Source organism: Loxodonta africana, chromosome 3, assembly GCF_030014295.1.
Source record: "Loxodonta africana isolate mLoxAfr1 chromosome 3, mLoxAfr1.hap2, whole genome shotgun sequence".
Classification (NCBI taxonomy): Eukaryota; Metazoa; Chordata; class Mammalia; order Proboscidea; family Elephantidae; genus Loxodonta; species Loxodonta africana.
In genome coordinates, this window is record NC_087344.1 from 84,792,577 (window position 1) to 84,816,929 (window position 24,353).

At 38.9% G+C, this 24,353-nt stretch overlaps 1 protein-coding gene across 1 annotated transcript in view; it reads left to right on the forward strand.

Annotated features, from left to right (window-relative positions):
* The window catches only part of CMPK1 (cytidine/uridine monophosphate kinase 1), a 39,118-nt gene continuing 14,765 nt past the window's right edge, over positions 1–24,353 (forward strand). Inside the window, exon 1 of the mRNA XM_064281930.1 lies at positions 1–244. Within this exon, the coding sequence (XP_064138000.1) occupies positions 74–244 (171 nt within the window). The 5' untranslated portion in view covers positions 1–73. The remainder of the gene's footprint in view (positions 245–24,353) is intronic.

A 24,353-nucleotide genomic window follows, 5' to 3' on the forward strand; every position in this document is an offset into this window, starting at 1 on the left:
TTCCCCGCCCCGCCCCGCGCTCCACCGCCCCGGCCACTGTCAGCTCCCTCATGGTCCGGCCGAGACACGGTGTATGCTGAGCTGTTACCGCCGCCAGCTGCTGCACGTCCTGAGCCTTAGCTTTCCGCTGCTGACTCGCCGGCCGTTTTGCCTCTGCCCTTACCACCTCATGAAGCCGTTGGTCGTGTTCGTCCTAGGCGGGCCGGGCGCCGGCAAGGGGACTCAGTGTACCCGCATCGTCGAGGTGAGACCCGGGCAGCTGCTGGGCTCCCTGGAGCTTGACGGGACGCTGGGGCGGGGCGGGGGGGGGGGGGCGCTGCCTGTCCCACCGCGCCTGCCGTCGGCGTCTTCTGGAGCCGCGGAGCCGCGGACTACGAGTCCCGGCGACCATCGCGCCGCCTGCGTGGCTGTGGCCGAGGGTCTGCAGACGCGCGGCATGTCGGGACTCGTAGTCCCCGTCTCCGCCCTCGTTGGGGGCGCCCAGCGTGGAGGGGGAATGCTTGGAGTCGCTTTGTTTCTGCGTCCCCTAATTTATTGCTTTTGGAGACCAAATTAGTCTCAAGGATGGGCTGAAAGAGGGATCCCGGGAAGACCAGCCTCCCGGAACTCCCAGCGTCTAGAGGTCAGTGTGTCGCTGGTTGTGTGGTGGGTGAATGCAGTAGCACCGCGCATTTAGGTTAAAGGCGGTTTGTGGCTACAGCTGCCTGAGGGGAGACCGGATTTTCCTCTCCGCCCCTTGTCTCAGGGTCTTTAAATTCCGGAACCTCAACTGTCGTGTCTTTACCCTAGAAAGGAGCCCCGTGGAGGCGGTGTGTTATTTTAGGTATTCTCTCATCTCCGGAGAGCTCTTTCTGACCCAGTCAGTGGCAGGCTTTTGGGCAGTGCCAGCTCTGAGGTTCAGCCGGAGTTTGTGTAGTTGGAAAAGCCCTGGAGCCATGAACTGAGATCACCCTTCAACCTCTGGCCCCGCTGCCAACTCACGCTTTTTCTTTGGGCAAGTCACTTCCTCTCTCCAAGTCTCAGTTGCCCCTTCTGTAAGATGAGAAAAGGCTGTGCACCTAGGTTTAGCCAAAATATAAAGTATCTTCCAATTCTAAAATAGTGTTGTCTTTTGCTTCAAGGCGTGATAAAATTACCAGTTTATTGTATTAACAGTTTTCCAACCAGAGTGGCAGATAGGTGGTTAGGCTTATTGGAGAATTTAAGGAATGTTTGGGAGAGAAGGAAAACAGAAAATATTTAGAAACAGAAGAGGCGAGCAGTGGTTGTGGGAAACACTCAGAAGAATTCATGGTGAAACACGGTGATCAGCAAAAGATTTTGACCCAGAACTTCTAAAATAATACCCACCCTTTCATCGAGGATATGGCCTATATTAGGTGTGGGGTTTTACTCTCTCCTTCTATGTTCATACAATCAACCCCTGTCCTGTATTTTTTTTCTCTAAAGAGCATCCAGGAAAAGTGGATGATAACATCTTATTCATTGTTCTAAAGCTGTATTTATAATTGTTGATCATTTTTAGGAGTAAAAGTGTTACCAAAAAAAGGAAAGTATATGTAAATATTTTTCTCCTGCTTGTTTTTTATTTGTTGACTCTTCTCACTTTCCTAAAAGACAAATGGCAAGTAGATTATTTCCAATATTTGTTTTATATGTGAAATGACTCTTACATGTAAAAACATGGGCGGGTAAGGAGCAAAGACTTCAGAGTCAAACAGGTGGAGTTCACACCCTGACTCTGATTTACTGTTTCTCAAGACTCAGACAAGTTGCTTTTAGTTAAGTTTCTCTATTTGTAAAAAGGGAGAAATAATATCTATCTTGTATGGTATTTATGAATATTAAATGAAGCATATGTAAAATATCTGGCATGCATAGACAGATGCAAATAATTTTTTTCTCAACTGTAGACTTCCCGATATTATTAGATTATTTTTACTTTGAAGTAGCGTTACTTTTAAAAATTGGTTTATGACTGTTACATTTGAATGCATTTGAATATTTTGTTTCTGACTCATAGTACCGCTGTAAATGTTCACACCCAAACCAATAATACCCATGTTACTCTGCGGCATTAAAAATTATGTACAGATTCTGTAACTAGTATTTATTCTTTACTCGGGTTCAGTGATGGCTGATGATATGTTAAACCTGTTGATTGTCAATTGTAAGATTTCTATAATATGTTCTGTATTGTATTATTTGTGTTTCAGCAATTATATGAACTATTTAATTTTAAACTATAGTTTTCTTCCATGAAATTTTTTCTCTTGATTCCAATTGCCATAAATGTTAACTAAGTTGATATCAACTAATTCCAAATAACTTTATAATTTAGCAATAGATATCCTCTAGCTGACTAAATAACTTATAACATTGGAATGTCTGTGGTTGGTTAAGTCAGAGAATGTTTTATTTCGTGAGTCTCTAGTATTTTAACAGTATTTCATTATACACACAAACATAAACTGAATCCCAAAAGATGTTTGGAACCAAAATATTTTTTCTGTACGGAAAAAATATAAAAAGTTAAATTCCCCAACTGCCATGACCTGAAATGTGGTTGGAATAGATTGTTTCTTTGGAACAGCTGCTCAGGCTGCCAGAAACACATCTTTGAGCCTTGGTTATGGAACTTGATATCTTGCCCTATAAGGGCCTGAGGGAAACCCTGGTGGTGTAGTGGTTAAGAGTTACAGCTGTTAACCAAAAGGTTGGCAGTTCGAATCCACCAGACGCTCCTTGGAAACCCTATGGGGCAGTTCTACCCTGTCTTGTAGGGCTGCTATGAGTCGGAATCCACATGATGGCAAGGAATTGTTTTTCTTTTTTAAGGCCCTGAGGCGGAGCCCTGGTGGCCCAGTGGCTAAGAGCTCAACTGCTAACCAAAAGGTCGGCAGATCGAATCCACCAGTGACAGTGGCTCCTGGAAACCCTAGGGGTCAGTTATACTTTGCCCTCTAGGGCCTCTGTGAGTTGGAATTGACTCCAGGGCAGTGAGGTTTTTTTTTTTTTTTTTTGGTAAAGCCCTGAGGCATGTCAGTTGGGGCTTGGGGTGTGGTTAGAGGGAGCTAGAACAGTACTTGTTTTCTGTCTGGAAGCAAGTTCTGCTAATTGCTCTGCCAGACCCTGGGGAGGAAAAGGCAAAACAGGTATCTTCTGAAAGTGTTGTGAATTGGGAACAAGATTTAAGAGAGGTTTTAGGGTTGACTTTGCCCATTTGTTTGTACTCTTCTTTTTCAATTTGTCTTGTTATTTTCTAGTTAATTGTTTCTCATTTGTGTCCTCAAGTACTAAATTTGTTTTTGAAAATTAACCATATTCTAAATCAGTGTAATCCTTTTATTAGAATTAAGTGCTCAGAGTAGAGTTAATAACTTGTTACCAAAAAATCATAATGGGGATTCTGTGTCACTTAAAAAAAATTTTTTTTAATCAAGCTTTATTTATATTTATTGTTTTGGCCCAAGAGAAATTATAGCACAGTAACCTAAACTCATCTTTGAAAATAACAACCACAATTGTGCAAGTGTTAGCTAAAAGGGATGTTTAAACCTCTACTCTCTTTTTTTTTTTAACCTGTACAATTTAGTGACATTGATTACATTCTTCCATTCTTACCCTCCTTTTCTGAGCTATTCCTCCCTCATTAACATAAACTCACTGCCCACTAAGGTTCCTATGTCATCTTTCAAGATGCTGTTGTCACTCTGATCTCTTATAGATAGTTATTAAAAGAGCATAGTGCCCAAGGCAGACCTTTTTTACTAGTTCAGCTAAATTGTTGTTTGGTTTTAAGAAGGCTCCCTGGGATATTTCTGGGCTTTAAGAAGGCTTCCTGGGATATTTCTGGCATAACTTTTAAAGATTATCTCAGGGGTTCATCCACTGTCCATGGCTCCAGAAGTCTGGAGTCCATGAGAATTTGAAATTCTGTTCTGCATTTTCCCCTTTTGATCAGGATTCTTCTGTGGAATCTTTGATCACAATTTGCAGTAGTGGCAGCCAGGCACCATCCAGTTCTGATCTCATGGTAAAGGAGGCAGTTGTTCATGGAGGCAGTTGGCTACACACTCCATATCCTCCTATTCCTGATTCTCCTTCTTCCTCAGGTGAATAGAGACCATGTCAGATCACTGCTTGCAAGGTTTTAAGACCCCAAGCACCATGCAGTGAATTAGGAGGTAGAACAGAAGCACTAAACATGTTATTAGGTCAGTTAACTGGGATGTCCCATAAAATAATTACCCTAAACCTCCAAACCAAGAAACTAAATTCCATGGTAAACCTCTTTTCTTTTAAAGATTGTTAACATTTTGTTTATATAAACAAATTATGACTAAAACTTATAACTGTCAGATTGCTTTTTGTAGCACTGGGGAAGTATTCTTATCATCATCTGTGTCCTAACTTCCTCCAGGGCCCATGTGATACTTTACATAGTATTCATACTTTACATAAGGAGCCCTGGTGTCACAACGGTTAAGTTCTTAATTGCTCTGCGGAGGAAGATCTGGCTGTCCACTCTGTAAAGATTACAGCAAGAAAACCTCTGGGGTGGTTTTGCTCTGTCACATGTGGTCACTATGAGTGGGAATCAACTCAACACTCAACAATAACAACAATATACTTCACATAACAATTCTAACTATTGTGCTTAGAAAAAGTATTGGGTGATACTGACATTAACCATGTAGAAATCAGAAACTTGGCTTTATTTATATTTGTGTCTCCAGTGCTGAGTATTGTGCCTGGCACATACCAAAAAACCAAACCAAACCCATTGCCATCAAGTCGATTCTGACCAATGGCAACCCTACAGGACAGAGTAGAACTACCCTATATGGCTTCCAAGGCTGTAAATCTTTATGGAAGCAGACTGCAGCATCTTTCTCTCTCAAGGTGGCTAGGAATTTGAATTGCCGACCTCTCAGTTAACAGCTGAGTGCTTAACCACTGCACCACCAGGGCACCTTGCATGGCACAAGAACCAAAACCAAACCTGTTGCCTTAGAGTCAATTCTGACTTATAGTGACCCTACAGAGCGGAGTAGAACTGCCCCATAGAGTTTCCAGGGAACGCCTGGTGGATTCAAACTGCCGACTTTTTGGTTAGCAGCCATAGGTGTTAACCACTGTGCCACCAGGGTTTCCAACATAGTAGGTGCTAAGTAACTGTTGAATATTTATGGCAGACATTTGTTTGAAGATGTTTATTTATTTTTTTTAATTTGGTCCCTAGGGGGCACCCAAGTAGCAGTTAGCATCCCCAAGTACTGGACTGGAAGTGTTTGAATGAGACCTAGCTCGGTCTCCCTCAGATTTTTCATCTAACATTTCTGTTTACTCTCAGTGAATGACGGTGTGGTTGTGAAAATCTGTTGAGCATTCTAAAATTTCCAAGCTCTTGATTACAAATTCTCAAAGCAGATTACCACTTATAAAAGAAACCAGGTAGAAAAATCCCCTGGATGTTAAGGTTGTTTAAGAATAGGCCTTTCTCTGTCCTTTTTGTGGGGTGGGGTGGCCTAAGAGGTATATATATATTTTTTTTTTAAAGAAAGTTTGTAATTTCTGTAAAAGAGGTGATGCACAGAATCCCCTGATCCTGAAGCCCCACAGTTGCATTAGAGGTGGTCATAACATGGGGTTTTTATGTTAAGAACTTGGGGGGCAGAGGGATATATGTTCAGATTGTTTACTGTCTTGAAAACTTCAGTTTTTGCTTTTCCATATTCAGCTACAAAAGTAATATATACTTGTTGGGCAAAGTTAGATAGATTGCTGCAGTTGAGTCGATTCCGACTCATGGTGACCTTATGTACAGTAGAACAAAACGTTGCCTGGTCCTGCATTAGCCTCATGATTGCCACTGTGTTTGAGTCCATCGTTGTGGCTTTTGTGCCATTTCATCTCACTGAGGGTCTCCCTTGCCCATGTTGGCCCTTTGACGTGTCCAGAGCAAGTCAGACAGTGTTCTATTATGATTCATAAGATTTTCATTGGCTAATTGCCAGGCCTTTCTTCCTAGTCTGTCTTAGTCTGGAAAAAAAGCTCTGCTGAAATCTGTCCTCTATGGGTGACCCTGCTGGAATTTGAAATACTGGTGGCATAGCTTTCAGCATCACAGCAACACGTAAGGCGCCACAGTATGACAAACTGACAGACGGGTGGTTATGGGCAAAGTTGTATCTCCTCTAATCCGGAGCTCACCAGTATTAACTACTTGGTGTGTATGCTTCTCCATCTCTTTCTTAGTGTTGTTACAAACAAAAATGCAAATATTTATCTTTTTTTACTTCCAATGAGGTACAATAGAATGACAAACTGTGGGTTGATTGTGAGGATTAACCAAGATAACCTATATAAAATAATAATAATAATCCCTGTAAATCTGCACATATAGATTTAATTCATTCTCTTTTAGTAACTGCATATATTCTGTAATATGAATGTTACCATAGTATGGTTGTATCATTCCTCTATTAATGGACATTTAGGGCCATTTCCAGGGGTTATTTTGCTATTGCAAACAGTATTTCAATAAATTTCCTTGTAAATACAGCATTGCATAAGAATGCTTTTATTTTTGTAGGCTAGATCCCTAAATATGGGATTGCTAGGTCAGAGGTATGTGCATTTAAAATTTTAATTGATATATTGTCAGATAACTTTTCAAAAACATACTTATTATATTTTTATCAGTGGTGTATGATTCTTTTCCAGCACTGGATATTATCAATCATTTTAATTTGTGCAAATTTGATATTTGAGAGGTTTGCCTTTCTAAAGTTATCCTGAATAAATTCCTTATTTTTCCCCAAGAGGTCTGTTAAGGTGAAATGGTATAATTAGCTGCATTTAAGAAAAAAAAATATTTCCCCATACTTGTCATTTATTCAGAAAACATTTTTGAGAGCCAGGCACTGTGCCAGTTCCTTAGATGAATAAGACCCAGATGGCTGCTATTAAAAAAGTTCACAGAGTACTGGGAAGACCAGGAAGTTAAATCAGTGACTACAGGATAGAGCGTTAACTCCTATGGTAGAAATATGGGAAATATACCATTTAGATCACGCAAAAAACCCAAACCCATTGTCATCGAGTCAATTGTGACCCACAGCAACCCGATAGGACAGAGTAGAACTGCGCATAGGGCTTCCAGGGAGAGGCTGGTGGATTCGAACTGTCGACCTTTTGGTTAGCAGCTGTATCACTTAACCACTGCACCACCAGGGCTTCCCATTTAGGTAAGGGACATCTAAATCCTAGCCCAGTGGGTCAGGGAAGGCTTCCCAGAGGAGGTGATATGTATGAACTCAGTTTTGAAGGACAATAGGAAAGAAGCAGCTAGGAGACGTGGGAAGTGGAGAGAAATTAAAACAGGGCATAAGCCTTCATAAGGTTATTGGAAGTTTCAATTCTGTGAAAAGCCAGCATGAGTAAGATTAACCGAAAAATACTTCCTGAATGCAAAGTGTATGTAGGGATGCAGGCTTTTAGAGGCTCGGAATCGCCTCGACGGCAGTGGGTGGTGAGTTTAATTTGGAGTGGAGACAGACACACACTTAATAGAATTTCGTGAGAAGATACGAAAGAACTTTTAAATAATGAAGCTTACCATTAAATTGTTTTAAATTACTTGTTTTTAATTTTTTTCACCCTAACTAGATTGTAATGTCTTTAAGGGTGGGGACATTGTCTTGCTCCTCTCATACCTATTCATGAGTAGGAAATGCCTATTCATCCTTCATAGCTTAATTCAAAGATTCCCAAATGGTCTCAGTTCACCCTTTGTGTGTCATAAATTTTTTTTCACAACACCCCTAGTCCAAAAAAATACATAACAGTTACGTTATTAAGTAGTTAGGTCCAAACAAGTTTTTTTTTTTTTTGAACAACTTAGTAGCTGTTTGAAGAAATAATACATATTAATTAAACGAAAAAATAGTGTTTTTATTTCATTCTTAAGTAACCACAGTTCCTTTACTAATGGGATGTGTATGCCTGTTGGGCACTGTACAGTTTCTCAAATTTTGGAATCAGATTGGACACTTCCCCCCTCGTTTCCTTTTCCACGTTAATTTTTGTGTGGTACTTGCTTTTTCATCACATCAACCACCAAAAACATTAGCTTCAAAAAGAGAGTGTCATTGAAAGGAATGTAGGGTGATCTAAAGTTGAAACTGAACTACTCTGGGCTGGTAGTTCACATGGTGTCTGACAGATGTCTAGTACCGCTATTTTTCCCTTGAAATTAAACCCAGGGCACCCCTGTGAATTCACTACAGTGCTCCAGGACACCTTGGCATACAGTTTGGGAACTCTGAGCTTACATGTTACTTCCTCAGTGGAACTTGACCTGACATCAGTGGACTAGATCAGAGTTCCTATTATGTGCTCTTAGAGCACTTCACAACATTTATCAGTTTGTAATTCTGTTGTCCTTTATAACAGTTATCAGTTTTTAATATTGTCCTTTTTAACATTTATAATTTTGTAATCCATCTTTATTTTTATGATTATTTGATTGTTTCCCCATTAGGCTATAAGCTTCATATGGGCAAAACCCTGTTTTTTTTTTTTTTTTTAATTCACCATTTTATCCTTAGTACCTAGCACAATAAAACCTAAACCAAACCCCTTGCAACGGAGTCAGTTCTGACTCATAGTGACCCTATAGGACAGAGTAGAACTGCCCCATAGGGTTTCCAACGCTGTAAACTTTACGGAAGCAGACTGCCACATCTTTCTCCTGCGGAGCAGCTGGTGAGTTCAAACCGCCAGCCCCTCTGTTAGCAGTTGAGCCACTTAACCATTGTGCCACCAGGGCTCTGGTTAGCAAAATGCCTGGCATACATTGATGCACAGTGAACATTTATTAAATAAGTTTTGAGCCCAGTCAGTCCTAGGCGTCTGCCCTTTTATAATTTTATTCTTTGGTCAGTTATTTAAGTTTTTGGCTCCTTAATTCCTACCACTGAAAATTGGGGATATTAATCTACTTTACAAGGTGATTGTGAAGATTAACCAAGAGAACCTCTATAAAATGTCAGTGCCTGATACATATTAGGTACTTCATATATGTTAGTAACCCACCCTGCCCTCTCCCCCTTTTGTGTATTCTATGCTTATCCATGAAGTTAATGAAGGAGATGGTTTAGCAATTCAAGTGCCCACTGTTTGGTATGCATTCTTACTCATCAGACTGATGAAAAATTGTTTCAAAGGGATATAAATAAATATCAAAAGTGTCATACCTGTTCTCTGTAAAGAGGCAGTATGTGTAGAGTTCAGATTCCAGCAAGAGACTGCCTGGATTTGGACCTTGCCCTCCCACCTGCTATGCGTGTGACCCTAGCCAAGTCATCAAACTTCCTGTGCCTTAGTTTTTTCATTTGTAAAACTGGAATAATAATACACGGTTATCTACCACATAGGGTTGTTGTGAGGATTAAATGAACTAATATAAGTGTTCTGAGCAGTGCTTGGCACATGGACAGCCCTGTATAAATGTTAGCTATTATTTTTATCATTATCTTGCTTTTTCTGTTTCTTTTACCCTCTTCCACACCTTCTTTTGAATTGATTCCCCCCCGATTTATTATTCCTTCCTATGGTTTTTTTATTATTATTTTTATTATTATCTTGCTTTTTCTGTTTCTTTTACCCTCTTCCACACCTTCTTTTGAATAGATTCCCCCCCCCCCGATTTATTATTCCTTCCTATGTTTGAAGCTATATAGTCTATTCTTGTTTTTTTAGTGGTTACCCTAGGAATTCTAAGCATACATACTTAACTTGAAGTCTAATATTAATCGATATCTTTATGGTCCTCCTAATTGTTATAAACACCTTAGGACACTTAACTCTAAGTTCCATCCTGTTCTGTTTTTCCAGGACTTTAGCTCTATGTTGACTTTTTTTTTAATGCCCATAAATGAGATATTATGGTCGTATTCAGTAATGTTTGTGTAGAATAGCTCACATTATAGCATTTTCCTTACTCATTTATTTTTGTCTCTCAAATCTTTATTTTGAGATCGTTTTCCTTCCTGAAGTATATCCTTTAGAAGTTTCTTTAATCAGTATAGGCTTGTGGTTAGGAATTTTCACTGTTTTCTCTGTGTGGTGGGTTCTTTTTCCCTAGTTCAGCCTCTAAGGATGTCATCCGTCAGGGGTCCTGGCTTTGTCTGGAGTTCTTTGATCTGCCCTCAACCCTATTTGGGCCCCAGTCTTTTCTCCTTTCCCCAGTCTATAGCCTGTTAAATTCCAGGTTCTAGTCATCAGTGAAGGGGGGTGGCGGTGATGGTGGAGGAGTATATCATGAGAGCACCTGCAACTCTAGCCCTCATTCACCCTGTGGGTGCTTTCTTGGTTTATCTAATATCTGAGTTATTCTTTTACTTTTCTGCCAACACAATCATGTATTAAATATAAATATATATATATATATATATTTATACATTAAATACATATATCCAACTTCTTGGGTGTGCTGAGCCAGGAGGGGTTTCTCTGAATGTGTGTTCCGCAACAGTCAGAATTAGACGACTCTAACTCTGCCCTGGTTTAAAGCCCCTCTTCAATATCAGTTTTTTCCCTTGTCCTTATTCCCTTTGAAATTTTAGCCCTTTGGGTTAAACTTTCAACAGCAACAGTGGGTTAATCTAAATACCAGATCCTAGTTAGTTAAGATACTAATGAAGGAGGACTATAGTCGCTGAAAAAAACAACCAATGGCAACCCCATGTGTGTCAGAGTAGAACTGTGCTCCATAGGCTTTTCAGTGGCTGATTATTTCAAGAGTAGATTGACAGGACCTTCTTCAGAGTTGCCTCTGGGTGGACTCGAACCTCTAGACTTTAAGTTAGCAGCCAAGCACTATAATCATTTGCACTACCCAAGGAATCCATAGTCACTGAAAAACCAAACCAAACCCACTGCCGTCAAGTCAATTCGCAACCCCATAGGACAGAGTAAAACTGCCCCATAGAGTTTCAAAGGAGCACCTGGTGGATTCAAACTGCCGATCTTTTGGTTAGCAGCCATAGCTCTTAACCATCACACCACCAGGGTTTCCACAGTCACTGAAGACCTCCTAGATTAACATGGGTAAGTTTAGTCCCTGACTTACTGTGGGGTTTTGTTCCTATGACTCCATCGTAAGTCAGTTCTGGTGTAAGTAGAATACCTTCTTTTTTTCCCTAAGTTTTCATCATTACTGCCTTTTATTATTGTATCTTTATGAATCTGATCTTTGTCTTTGGGGGTTGGAAACATTATGTATAAACTTACAGATGTATTTTAATACATACATACATAAAAAAATACACAAATCATAAAAATTTACTCTGACAATGAAGAAGAGTTGAATGAGTTGATATTTTGTTAGCTGAAGCAATAACTGCACTTGTGAAAGGATCTGGATCATCTGGATTATCCCTTGGAATGGGGATGGAGTTTCTTGTTAGAAACTTAGTGAGAATTGTCTGTGCGATCCTTTGTTCCTCCTTATATTTCATGGTAACATCTCACAGGTTTCCAAATCTACCTCTCAACTTTAGCAAAGCGATTAGCATTTGTGTCCATGTTTTCAAGCAACTGAAGCCCCCGATTTAGTTTAGAAAAAACTCCAACTAATTCCTTCACTGTAAAAAAATTCTTTTAACAAATTCTCTCCTTCCTCTTCCTCATTCTTTCTTCTTTAGTATTTCTTTCCTCTTCAAAATCCATTAAGTCCTGATCTGTCAATTAATTCCCCTTTTTCCTATCTATGAGCTATTCCATATTGGTGATTTTTCCACCATTCTCTTCCATCATGTTATCCTGATCAGATGATTGGAACATGTTCACATAATTCAGCATTTTTTTCCATATCCCCTGCATGCATTTTCCTGTAACTTCCTCTCAGGAAGATGCAGTGTTCTAGATACATCGACGATCGTAAGTGCAGTTCATTGCAACTGGAATATGTTGTAAATCAGGGACTACCTTCGTGGCTGTTTATTTCTGGAGCCCTGTGACACAGTGGTTAAGCATTCAGCTGGTAACCAAAAGGCCAAGTGCGCCAGCCGCTCATCGGAAACCCCATGAAGCAGGCAGTTCTACCCTGTCCTGTAGGGTCACTATGAATTAGAATCAAGTCAGCAGCAATGGAGCTCTTTTTTTTTTTTTTTTAATTCATTAGACTATAACTCTTGTCAACAGGCAATTAAATATGCCTAACTCGGGGCTACACAAAAGGCGGCTTACCTGCCATTTTCTGTTTGGATATTGCAGTGTGTACAGATAGTCCCCGACTTACTATGGGAGTTCCATTCTGACAACTCATATCTGTCATAGGTGGGACTGATGTAAGTTGAATCCTAATTTTTTTTTTTTTAGTTTTCTTTATTATTGCCTTTTATTATCAGTATCCCTATAAATCTGATCTTTATTTGTCTGGGGTGGGGGGGCTGGAAACAGTACATCTGAGAATGATAACATCACCAAATTATGCACTGCAACATCGTATGTAGTTAAGTATTACTACAGATAAAATGTACCAAAAAAAAACCAGTGTAGTTCGTAGTAACTCGAATATGTCACACGTTGGTATTATGGATTGAATTGTGTCCCCCCAAAATGTGTGTCAGCTTGGCTAGGCCATGATTCCCAGTATTGTATGATTGTCTGCCATTTTGTCATCTGATGTGATTTTCCTAATATGTTGTAAATCCTACCTCTGTGATGTTAATGAGGCAGGATTAGAGGCAGTTATATTAATGAGGCAGGACTTAATCTACAAGTTTAGGTTGTATCTTGAGGCAGTCTCTTTGGAGATTTTTTATAAAAGATAAGCAGGGGGACTTCCTACCACCAAGAATGCAGAATAAGGAGAGGAGTGCGTCCTTTGGACCTGGGGTCCCTGCCCCATAAGCTCCTAGGCCAGGGGAAGACTGATGACGAGGACCTTCCCCCAGAGCTGACAGAGAGAGAAAACCTTCCCCTGGGAGCTGGCACCCTGAATTCGGACTTCTAGCTTTCTAGACTGTGAGAGAATAAATTTTTCATTGTTAAAGCTATCAACTTGTGGTACTTCAGTTATAGCAGCACTAGGTAACTAAGACATTCAGGGACTACCTATGTTAGTCATTAATTAATGTTCACCATTGGAAAGTATTATGTGATTAATTCAACCCATAGGATTTACGTTTATCATTCTTTATATATGATTTAAGTAGATAATAACGTGAATTTCTATTTTCCTGGTACCTGCAGGGAAGAGAGAGATAGCTGAGGAGATATTTTGATTATGTAATTAGGAATTGACTTAATGGTCAGTTTTGGTTTTCAAATAGTGGAATATTTTCTTTTCTACTTATTTAATGATTATTGGGTGAGGCAAGGGGAAGGCGGAAATGGAAGGAGTTTGAGAAATGGAGAAAGGTGGTGATGAGACAGAGATGGTGAGAATCTGGCTGAATCAAGGTGAGTCAAAATATGCCTAAAAAAAAAAAAAAAAAATTTTTTTTTTTTTCTTTACCAGTGGATAAAGTTCCTGATTTCATCTCCATGCCAGGATACAACAAAATGATAAATAAAGCCCATCAACCTTTGAGTCTTCTGTAACTTCCACCAGCAGATTCTGTTATTGAAAGGGCATAATAGCTTGAAGGCAAAAGATTGTCCATCTCCATGTGAGCCACCCCAGAATTACCTCAGAGGCCCATGGTAGTGTAGTAGAGAGGGAAAAAAAAAAAAAAAAACAGCCAAACCCTTTGCCATCGTGTTGATTTTCGACTCATAGTGACCCTATAGGACAGAATAGAACAGCCCCAATGGGTTTCTAAGGAGTACCTGGTAGATTTGAACTGCTGACCTTTTGGTTAGCAGCTGTAGCTCTTAACTACTATACCAGGGTTCCATAGTAGAGAGTGTCCCTGGGAATCAGGAGACCTGGGTTCAAGTGGCAGTTTTTTCTCCTTAACTGGCAAGTCGTTTTATCTCAATTTTTCCCTTTTTTTAAAATCAGAGGTGTGGAGTAGGTGGTTTTACCAGCCCTAAAACAGATCTGTATCTAGAGACTTCAGTGTTAGATAGCATGTAGCTCAATAGAGTCAAGCCCAAGAGGCAAATTATACAATCTGTATGGATACATTTACCTTCTTTGCTATTCTATGCTACGTGAATGGGAGCATCAAGGAAGAGAATTATATTTAATAAATTGTCTTCTGTATTTTTTGTTCATGTAGAATGTAAGAAAGAGCCTATAAAGTCAGGGAAAACAAATGGCTGTTTGAAATATAACAACTGTGTATGTGCATATATTTTTTAATTAAAAAATAAGAAATGGGGTATTAGGGCCAATTTACAGCATAATATCGCAAAGAATGTAGACTTTGAGGTCAGACGTTGGTTTGAATTCCAGTCTGCCACCTACAGCAGTTACTTTCTGATTCTGTATCTTCATTTGTAAAATAACCATAATGCCAGTTTCACTGGGTTGTTGTACAGATTAAATGAGATAAAGATTTAATCTCATTTAAACATCTTTAAAGAAGAGTAAAGCTCTCATTTAAAGACTAAATGAGATCAAAAACCTAGCGTAGCATATGGTAATGTTTTACACAGTAAAATGATAACTTAAAAAAAATCTGCTATGCTGTTTTCTTTTATAATCTATTGAATATGAAAGGCCTTTCTACTTAGAGAAAGTGTTTGGGGTTAACTTAGACTTAAAAATTCTAGAAGGGTGTCTGTTAATTAGTACTGCCATAGCAAGATAACACAAATGAGTGGCTTTAAAGAGCAGAATTTATTGTCACACAGTTCTAGAGGCTAAAAGTCCAAATTTGGACATCCTTGTTGGTAGTCGTGCGCGTTCCTTGGCTGCTGGTAGATGTATCTTCACATGGCGTCTGTCTTACCTGTGCACGCACACGTGTGTGTATGTGTGTTCTCATTTTATAAGACACCACTCGGAAGGGATTAGGTTTAGGACCCACTCTACTCTGGTATGACCTCACTAACATAACAGAAGGAAACCCCTATTTCTAAACAGAGTCATAATTACAGGTAGAGAGGATAGGACAACACAAGTTTTTAGGGAACACAATTCAATCCATAACAAATTGGGAAATGGATTTAAGGAAAAGTTGATAGTATAAATTCTGTTTATATTCAAAATACGTTTCCAAATTTCAAATTAAGCTAATAACCAGATAAGTATCATAAGCTAATACTGTATATATACTTATCTGTACTGTTACTGGAGTCTCTGGATGGTGCAAAAGGTTAATGTGCTCAGCTGCAAACCTAAAAGTTGGAGGTTCCAGTCCACCCAGAAGCACTGTGGAAGAAAAATCAACCATTGATAATGGTATGGAGCACGGTTCTACTCTGACACACATGTGGTCACCATGAGTCAGAATCTACTAGATGGCAACTGGTTAGTGGGTGTAAAGGTGCTATCTCATTGTGCCTTTAATTTGCATTTCCCTGATGACTAATGAGGTTGAGCATCTTTTCATGTACTTGCCATTTGTGTATCTTCTTTGGAGAAATGTCTATCCGCATATTTTGTCGGTCCCCTCCCCCCCTTTTTTTTAGAACAGTGCATTTTTTTAATTGTCTTTTTAATTGTTTTTAATTTGGTTGTCTTTTTATTATCTAGTTGTAAGAGTTGTTTTTATATTCTAGATACAAGTCCCTTATCCAGATAACAAACTAGCGTCTCATTAAACAGTTAGTATACTTACTGTTTTATGACGTTCGTTAACAACCCTGCGACATGTCAACACTATCCTTTCTTGACCTTGGGTTCCCTATTACCAGCTTTCCTTTCCCTTCCTGCTTTCTCATCCTTGCCCCTGCGCAGGTGTGCCCCTTTAGTCTCGTTTCGTTTTATGGGCCTGTCTAATCTTTGGATGAAGGGTGAACCTCAGGGTGACTTCATTACTGAGCTAAAAGGGTGTCTAGGGGCCATACTCTCAGGGTTTCTCCAGTCTGTGTCAGGCCAGTAAGTCTGGTCTTTTTCTGTGAGTTAGAATTTGGTTCTACATTTTTTTCCCGCTCTGTCCAGCACCCTCTATTGTGATCCCTGTCAGCACTCAGTGGTGGTAGCCGGGCACTGTCTAGATGTACTGGACTCAGTCTGGTGGAGGCCATGATAGTTGTGGTCCATTAGTCCTCTGGACTAATTTTTCCCTTGTATCTTTAGTTTTCTTCATTTTTCCTTGCTCCAAAAGGGGTGAGACCAGTGGAGTATCTTCGATGGCAGTTCACAGGCTTTTAAGACCCCAGACGCTACTTAATCAAAGTAGAATGTAGAAATTTTCTTTATAAACTGTGTTATGCCAGTTGAGCTAGATGTTCCCCAAGACCATGGTCCCCATAGCCTTCAGCCCAGCAATTTGGTCCCTCAGGGAGTTTGGGTATGTTTATGGAGCTTCCATGACACTGCCTTCTACAAGTTGTGCTGGCTTCCCCAATATTGTGTACTGTCTTACCCTTCACCAAAGTTACCACTCACTTGTTGTCTATTTAGTGTTTTTCCATCATCACCCCATGCCTCCCTCGTAACCATCGAAGATTGTTTCTTTTTGTGTGTAAATCTTTTCATGAATTTTTATAGTTGTGGTCTCATACAATATTTGCCCTTTTGTGATTGACTTATTTCACTCAGCATGAGGCCCTCCAGATTCTTCCGTGTTGTGAGATGCCTTGCAGATTCATCATTGTTCTTTATTGTTGCATAGTACTCCATTCTGTGAATTGTTGTAGGGTAAAAAAAAAAAAATCACAGAGTTTGGTAAAGCAAAAAGAAAGTTTTATTTGGTGTATATTCAAAAAGGCAAAAGTAGGAGGTGGACAACCATGCTGCCAGAGCAAATGTCTGCCCGAGTCCAAGGAACATTACAGAATAAACAAGACTAGGAAAACCCTGGTGGCGTAGTGGTTAAGTGCTATGACTGTTAACCAAGAGGTCGGCAGTTCAAATCCGCCAGGCACTCCTTGGAAACTCTATCGGGCAGTTCTACTCTGTCCTATAGGATCGCTATGAGTCGGAATCGACGGCAGTGGGTTTGGTTTTGTTTTTTGGGAAAACAGAAAAGCATGCTGCCACAACCATGTCTGCCCAGATCGGAGGAAACTACAGAGTTATCGGAATATATTAACATTATAAAATGGGCAAAACCATTGAAAGCTTCACCTTTTCACAGGTTGGCTAGAAACTGATCCTACATTTTGAATTGTTCCTCCCAACAATCATTGGTACAGGTTTTAGTAAGGACAGTAAGGAGGGTCTTCATTGGTCCAACAAATTTCTATTCACTTAATGTTAAAAGGAGTGAAAAGTCTTTTGGGTTCTGGCTTATGTGAAAGGCTCCCTAAAAGATATTTTCCAAGATTATTTTAGCTATTGTTTTTATATCTCAGGGGCCAGTTGACGTGTCCTTGTGAGTCGTTGTGAGCCCAACACCAGCTGGGTCACATTCTCTATGCTCAAGGACGGAATATTGACTCCAATATTATTTCCTAAATCGGTATATACCATAGTTTGTTTATCCAGTCATCTGTTGATGGATATCTAGGTTGTTGCCATCTTTCTGCTATTGTGTACTATGCTGCAGTGGACATGGGTGTTCATACGTCTATTCGTGTGACAACTCTTATTTCTCTAGAATATATTCTAAGGAGTGGAATTGCTGAATCATAAGATTATCTCTATTTCTAGCTTTCTAAGGAAGCGCCATATCGTTTTCCAAAATGGTTGTATTTTTTTGCATTCCCACTAGCAGTGCATAAGAGTTCCAGTTTCCCTACAGCCTCTCCGATATTCATTATTTCCTGTTTTTTTGATTTATGCCAGTAATGCTGGGGGTGAGATGGTATATCTTTGTGGTTTGCTTGAAGGTCTTCTTTAGTGAGGTGTCCATTTCCTTTGCCCATTTTTTAATTAGATTATTTGTCTTTTTGTTGTAGAGGTGTTGGATTTTCCTGTAGATTTTAGAGATTAGACCTTCAACGGATCTGTAATAGTCAAAGATTTTTTCCTAGTCTGTAGGTTCTCTTCCTACTCTTTTGGTGAAGTCTTTTGATGAGCATAAGTGTTTAGTTTTTAGAAGATCCCAGTTGTCTTGTTTATCTTCTGGAGTTTGCATGTTGTTAGTTATGGTTTGTATCCTGTTAATGCCGTGTATTAGGCCCTCTAGCGTTGATCCTATTTTTTCTTCTATGATCTTTATAATTTTTGGCTTTATGTTTAGGTCTTTGATCCATTTTGAATTAGTTCTTGTGTATGGTGTGAGGTATGGGTCCTGTTTCATTTTTTTGCAGATGGACATCCAGTTTTGCCAGCACAATTTGTTAAAAAGACTGTGTTTTTCCCCATTCGATGGACTTCAGATGTCTTTCACTTTCTTGACGGTATCCTTTGAAGCACAAAATTTTTTAAGTTTTGATGCAGCCTTGCACCTTGCCCGTTATAATGTAAGTTATCCTTTCTGTTGCTTATGGTGCAGAGATTAAAAGACTGATAACTAAATCTAAAACTGTAAAAGAGATGTAACTGGAAAGCGTCTATATTGTGCCTGAGGCAGAGACTTGGGGGTAGAGGAAAAGAGAGGGGATAGTGGTAGATGGAAAAGAAAGGTAAAAGTACTCATTACTTACTTGGGTTCCCAGGACATAATCGGGTTCAAGTTACAAGTCAGACTACTAGGGTGGGAGAAATTGTATGTTTTGCAAATGGTTTCCAGCACTCTTTTGTTGCTTAGTCATAGCAGGAAAGAAATTGTCCCATAAGTTTGCCACTTTTTAGGGCATTTCTCTGATGTGAAGAAATGATGCTTCAGTGTAGAATCAGGAGCCCATAATAGTCTGCTCTCGATTATATAGTGGATACAGTTTTCTAATGTCAACATTTAATCCCAGGCTGGGCTAGAATTAGTTGGCTACATCCTCAAAAATGTATATCCCTAGGCTGACTTTTATTTTAGATGGAGCAAAACATAATCATGAAAGAAAATTTTATATGAAAAAAAATTTTTTTAACTGTATACCAATTTTCAAAACTAAAAAATCATTTTGCTTATACTTTTTTTCAGTCTAGGAATATACATTTTTGAAGACGTAGCCATCAATTTCCAGCCCAGCCTGGAATTTAATGTTGGCAGTAGATAACTGTATCCACTGATATAATCTAGAGCAGAATATTAAGGGCTCCTGATTGGAAACCCTGGCAGCATAGTGGTTAAGAGTTCGGCTGCCAACCAAAAGTGTGACAATTCGAATCCACCAGGTGCTCCTTGGAAACACTATGGGGCAGTTCAACTCTGTTCTGTAGGGTTGCTATAAGTTCAGTTGACTCGACAGCAATGGGTTTGGGTTTTTTTTTTTTTTTTTTTTTCCTTCCATTAGTACAGGTTGTGAGACTAAAAATGAAGAGGATTCTTTATGGTCTAAACTATAATTCATTTTCTCTAAAAGTCAGTTGAGAGACGTTGCTTGGTACAAGTAAGCTCTGAAGATGCTCCAACCGAGCGTTCTAGAGACTAGAAGTGGTGTTGGTATATTGCCCATGCCGTGGAGGCAGCATTTCCAGAACACTTTGCTTTTATTCTGAGCTTTAGTTTCTAGAGTAGGGCTTCATTGAAATATGTTTCCTTTTAAACCTTTGCTGCTGTTACTTTTGGATCCTCTCAAACCGAGTGTGTCTCTAAATTTCCATCTGTTTCTGGGCTATAAAGCCAGACTGTTTTCTGTCTCCTTATATAACTCTTGACATCATGTCCATGGAGTGTTTCTGTGTTGCTTTATTACATTTTTTTTTTCTCCTTTGTTTAAGGAATGGATCACTTTCCAGAGAAATTTTTATCTAAACACTTGAATTGATTTTTCATTTTAAAACAGCTCACCAAAATCTGTCTTCAAAGCTGCTCTTCTATATAACAATTTAGTTTTAAATTTTAAATAAGTTTTCAATTGTGTAGGTACTCTTTTCCTTTTTTCTTGAAATCGGATGGCGTTTTTTATATTGGGATTCTTATCTCACTTCATGAGAAACCACTTTGAATATCACTCCTGCTGTACCTTTAGGATTTGATATTAATAAAATATTTAAAGCATCAATCTTGCCTTGTGGAATTTGCCTTTTAAAGATGTGTGGATAAATATATATGCTTTCTGTTTAATCAAAACTTTAAAAATTTTGTATGCAGTCATGTACATTGTAAAAAATTCAAGTAATTTGAAAGTACATAAAGTAAAAAGTGAAAGTTCTCCTTAACCAGCCTCTTCCTACTCGCCTTATATAGTCACTTATCAACCACTTGGGAGCCTTTCAGAGTCCTTCGTGATGTATTTTACATGTACATAATGCACGTGCGCCCATGCATACACACACGTTGCTTATTTTGTGATTTGCCTTTTTTGCTTAGCGATGTATCTTAGAGAGCTTTCCCTATTATAACATATAACTAGCTCTACTTCAGTTACAATATGAACATACAACAATTTAGTCATTCATATTTTGGTGGATGTCTTAGTTATCTAATTCTGCTATAACAGAAATACCACAAGTCGATGGCTTTAACAAACAGGAATTTATTCTCTCACAGTCTAGGAGGCTAGAAGTCCGAATTCAGCTCCAGGGAAAGCTTTCTGTCTCTGTCGGCTCTGGGGGAAGGAAAGTCCTTGTCATCAACCTTCCCCTAGTCTAGAAGCTTCTCGGCACAGGGACCCCAAGTCCAAAGGACATGCTTTGTTCCTGGCTCTGCTTTCTTGGTGGTAGGAGGTCTCCCTGTCTGCTTGCTTCTCTCTTTTATATCTCAGAAGAGATTGACTCAAAATACAACCTAATCTTGTAGATTGAGTCCTGCCTCATTAACATCATAGAGGTAGAATTTATAACACATAGGAAAATCACATCAGATGACAAAATGGTGAACAGTCACACAATACTGGGAATCACGGCCTAGCCAAGTTGACATGCATTTTTGGGGGACACAATTCAATTGATAACAGTGGGCATTTAGCTTTCTTGTTGTTTACAAATGATGCTGCAGTGAACATTTATGTCATGTACACATGGCCTTGTACACATGTGCAACTATTTCAGTGGCATAATTCCTAGAAGCGGAATTACTGAGTGTCATGGATTGAATTATGTACCCCCCAAAAATCTTTGTTATCAACTTGGTTAGGCCATGTAATGTAATTTTATGTTGAGACGATTAGGGTGGGATTGTAACACTGCCCTTACTCAGGTCATCTCCCTGATTAAAGGTAAAGGGAGTTTTCCTGGAGTGTGACCTGCACCACCTTTTATCTCTCAAGATAGGAAAGCGAAGCAAGGAGAGATTGGGGACCTCATACTACCAAGAAAGCAGCACCAGGAGCAGAGCATGTCCTTTGGACCTGGGGTCCCTGTGCCTGAGAAGCTTCTCGACCAGGGGAAGTTTGAGGACAAGGAATCTTCCTCCAGAGCCGACAGAAAACCTTCCCTTGGAGCTGATGCCCTGAATTTGGACTTGTAACCTACCAGACTCTGAGAGAATAAATTTCTCTTTGTTAAGGCCATCTACCTGTGGTATTTCTGTCATGGCAGCACTAGATGACTAAGACACTTCGTTAAAGGGTATGCAGACTTAAAAAAATTGATAGATTCTGCCAAATTGTCCTTTAAAAGGCTGAACCAGTTGACATTCCCACAAAGTGGGATGTTTCCCCTACATCCTTGCCGTAGGTGGATATAACAGTTTTTTCATTTTTCAGTCTAATGAGTAGAAAATGGAATCACATTGATTAATTTGCCTTTTTTACTAGTGATGTTCAGCATCTGTTTTTTTTCTGTAACTTGCTTGTTCTTAAATCCTATGCCTGTTTTTCTATTGGCTTATTTTCTTTATTAGTAGGCCCTCTTCATATATAATGTATATTGCCCCATCATCTTTGTATGCTAAAATATTTTCTTCAAGGCTGTTGCTTGTCATTTGATTATATTTATGATGTCTTTCCTTGTTCAGAGCTTTTATTATTTATGTGGTCAAACAAATGCTTGCTGTGTTTTGGTTTTTGTTTAGTAATACCTTTCCCAATCTCAAAAGCATAAAAATATAGTCCTTTATTTTCTTCTAGTACTATCATTGGGCTTTTGAACTTTTTTAGTTTTGTGTATAGTATGAAGCAGGGTTTTTTTTTTTTTCCGTATGGGTAGCTAGTTGTACAAATATCATTTATTAAATAGTTCATCTTTTCTCCACTGAGTTTTAAATGCTATATTATCACTTACTGAATTCCCATTTATATATGGATCCGTTTCTGGACTCTATTGTGTTCCATTGTTTTATTTGTCTATTTTTGTACCAACACCACACTGTTTTAATTACAATCACTTTATAATGTCTTATGCCATCTGGTAGGATAAGTCCCCATTTGTAGTTAATAACATTTTAAATTTTGGCCTTGCACTTACATTTTTCTAATGAACTTGAGAATCAGTTTACCAAGTTTATTTAAAAAAAAAATCCCAGCTGAATTTTGGTTGAAGTTGCAATAAATTTATAGACTGATTTGTGGAAAATTTTAATATTTATAGTAGTGAACACTGAGTGGCCTTTCTTTATGATATTGGTTTTATGTTCTCCATTGAAGTTTTTTTTTTTTTTTTTTTTAGTTTCTTCATACAATTCTTGCACCTTTAGTTTGAGGTTTATCCCTAAGTTTAAGTTTCTGTTGCTGTTTTGAACAGGATTTTTAAAAATGTGTATTTTCTGGTTGGTAATTGCTAGTGTGTTAGAAAACCATTGATCTTTACAAGAAAATAGTAAGATAAATCATTGCTGTTTTCGTAAATAGTTTTATATACTCAAATACATTGGTGGTGCCAGTTTTTGAAGCCTCTGTGTTTGAGACTAGGGTCCTGGTGGCACAGTGGTTAAGAGCTTGGCTGCTAACCAAAAGGTCAGCAGTTTGAATCCACCAGCCACTCCTTGGAAACTCTGTGGGCCATTTCTGCTCTGTCCTATAAGGTTGCTATGAGTTGGAATCTACTCGAAGGCAACAGGTTTGGTTTGGTTTGGTTTATGTTGGAGACTATTTGCGTAGTGAGTTGGATTTTCCTGTATCATACTTGTTCTGTAGTTATTCTTTAACTTTGCTCCTTCCCTTGTGTACATTTCATTTGATGTTGAGCCAGTTGGGTAGTTCTTTTTCTTTATTGGTGTGTAAGTTGTAGTTTAGCCACTAATTATTTTGGACTTTGCTCCAGGAGAAACCTGTATGAGTTTGTCTAGCTTCTCTATGATCTATTGGAGTACTTGCCTAACAAGCCTTAAATCTAGTGTAATCCAGGTTTCTAGTAGTATGTTCTTAGGAGATACATCTAGTTGTAACAGCTGTTAATGATATTTTGCTGTTGTGAACACGAGTAGTGTAGGTATTTCTATTTTACAAATGAAGAAACTAAGATTTAAGAAAGGTTAAATAACATTCGCCGGCGTCACACAGGGTTGTGACAGAGTTTAGTTATAAAACCTTTCTCCTGACTTATAGTTCAGTGCTCTGAGTATGTGACTTCATACAAGGTTCTTACGTTCTGGTGATCCTTGGTGAATTCTGTGTGTTTCTCTAAATATATTTCCCCCATTAGTTTGGTAAGTTTGTATATGCTCACATGTTATGTTTGCATATATTGTCTTCCAGAGCTTTATCTCCTTTGTACATTTTTTCTCAAGTGTTGATTCATGAATCCAAATAAATTCTAGTTCTTGAAGAGAATCTGAGGTATTAAAATACTGTAGTTATTTTGTGATGAGGTGTTTTACAAGTTACATTCTCAAATAGTTGTATCTCTTAGGGTAACTTTCTTACTTTTGGTATTCCCTGGGTAAATGGTATTCTACTGTTATTTAGCTTTTTAAAATAAGAAACAAATACAATTCAGCCTGATTGGTGTTTGCTAGACACGTCTATAAAAAGAAATAGTAGAGGCTATGGTGTTTTTTTTTTTTTTAGTAGAATGGTACATATAAACACTTAAAGAAACCCTGGTGGTGTGGTGGTTAAGTGCTATGGCTGCTAACAAAAAAGTCAGCCGTTTGAATCCACCAGGCACTCCTTGGAAACCGAATGGGGCAGTTCTACCCTGTCCTATAGGGTCGCTATTAGTCAAAATTGACTTGACGACAGTGTGGTTTTTTTTTTTTTGTTGTTGCTGCAGTCTTTCCTCTGAGTGCTCTCATAGGACTTAACTAAATTCTAGGCTCTTCGACCACCTGTAACAGTATTTGAGTTGTAGCAATATGTAAGAGACTTTTTTTTTTTTGGTGGTCAACATATATGTAAATGAAAGATTTCTTAAG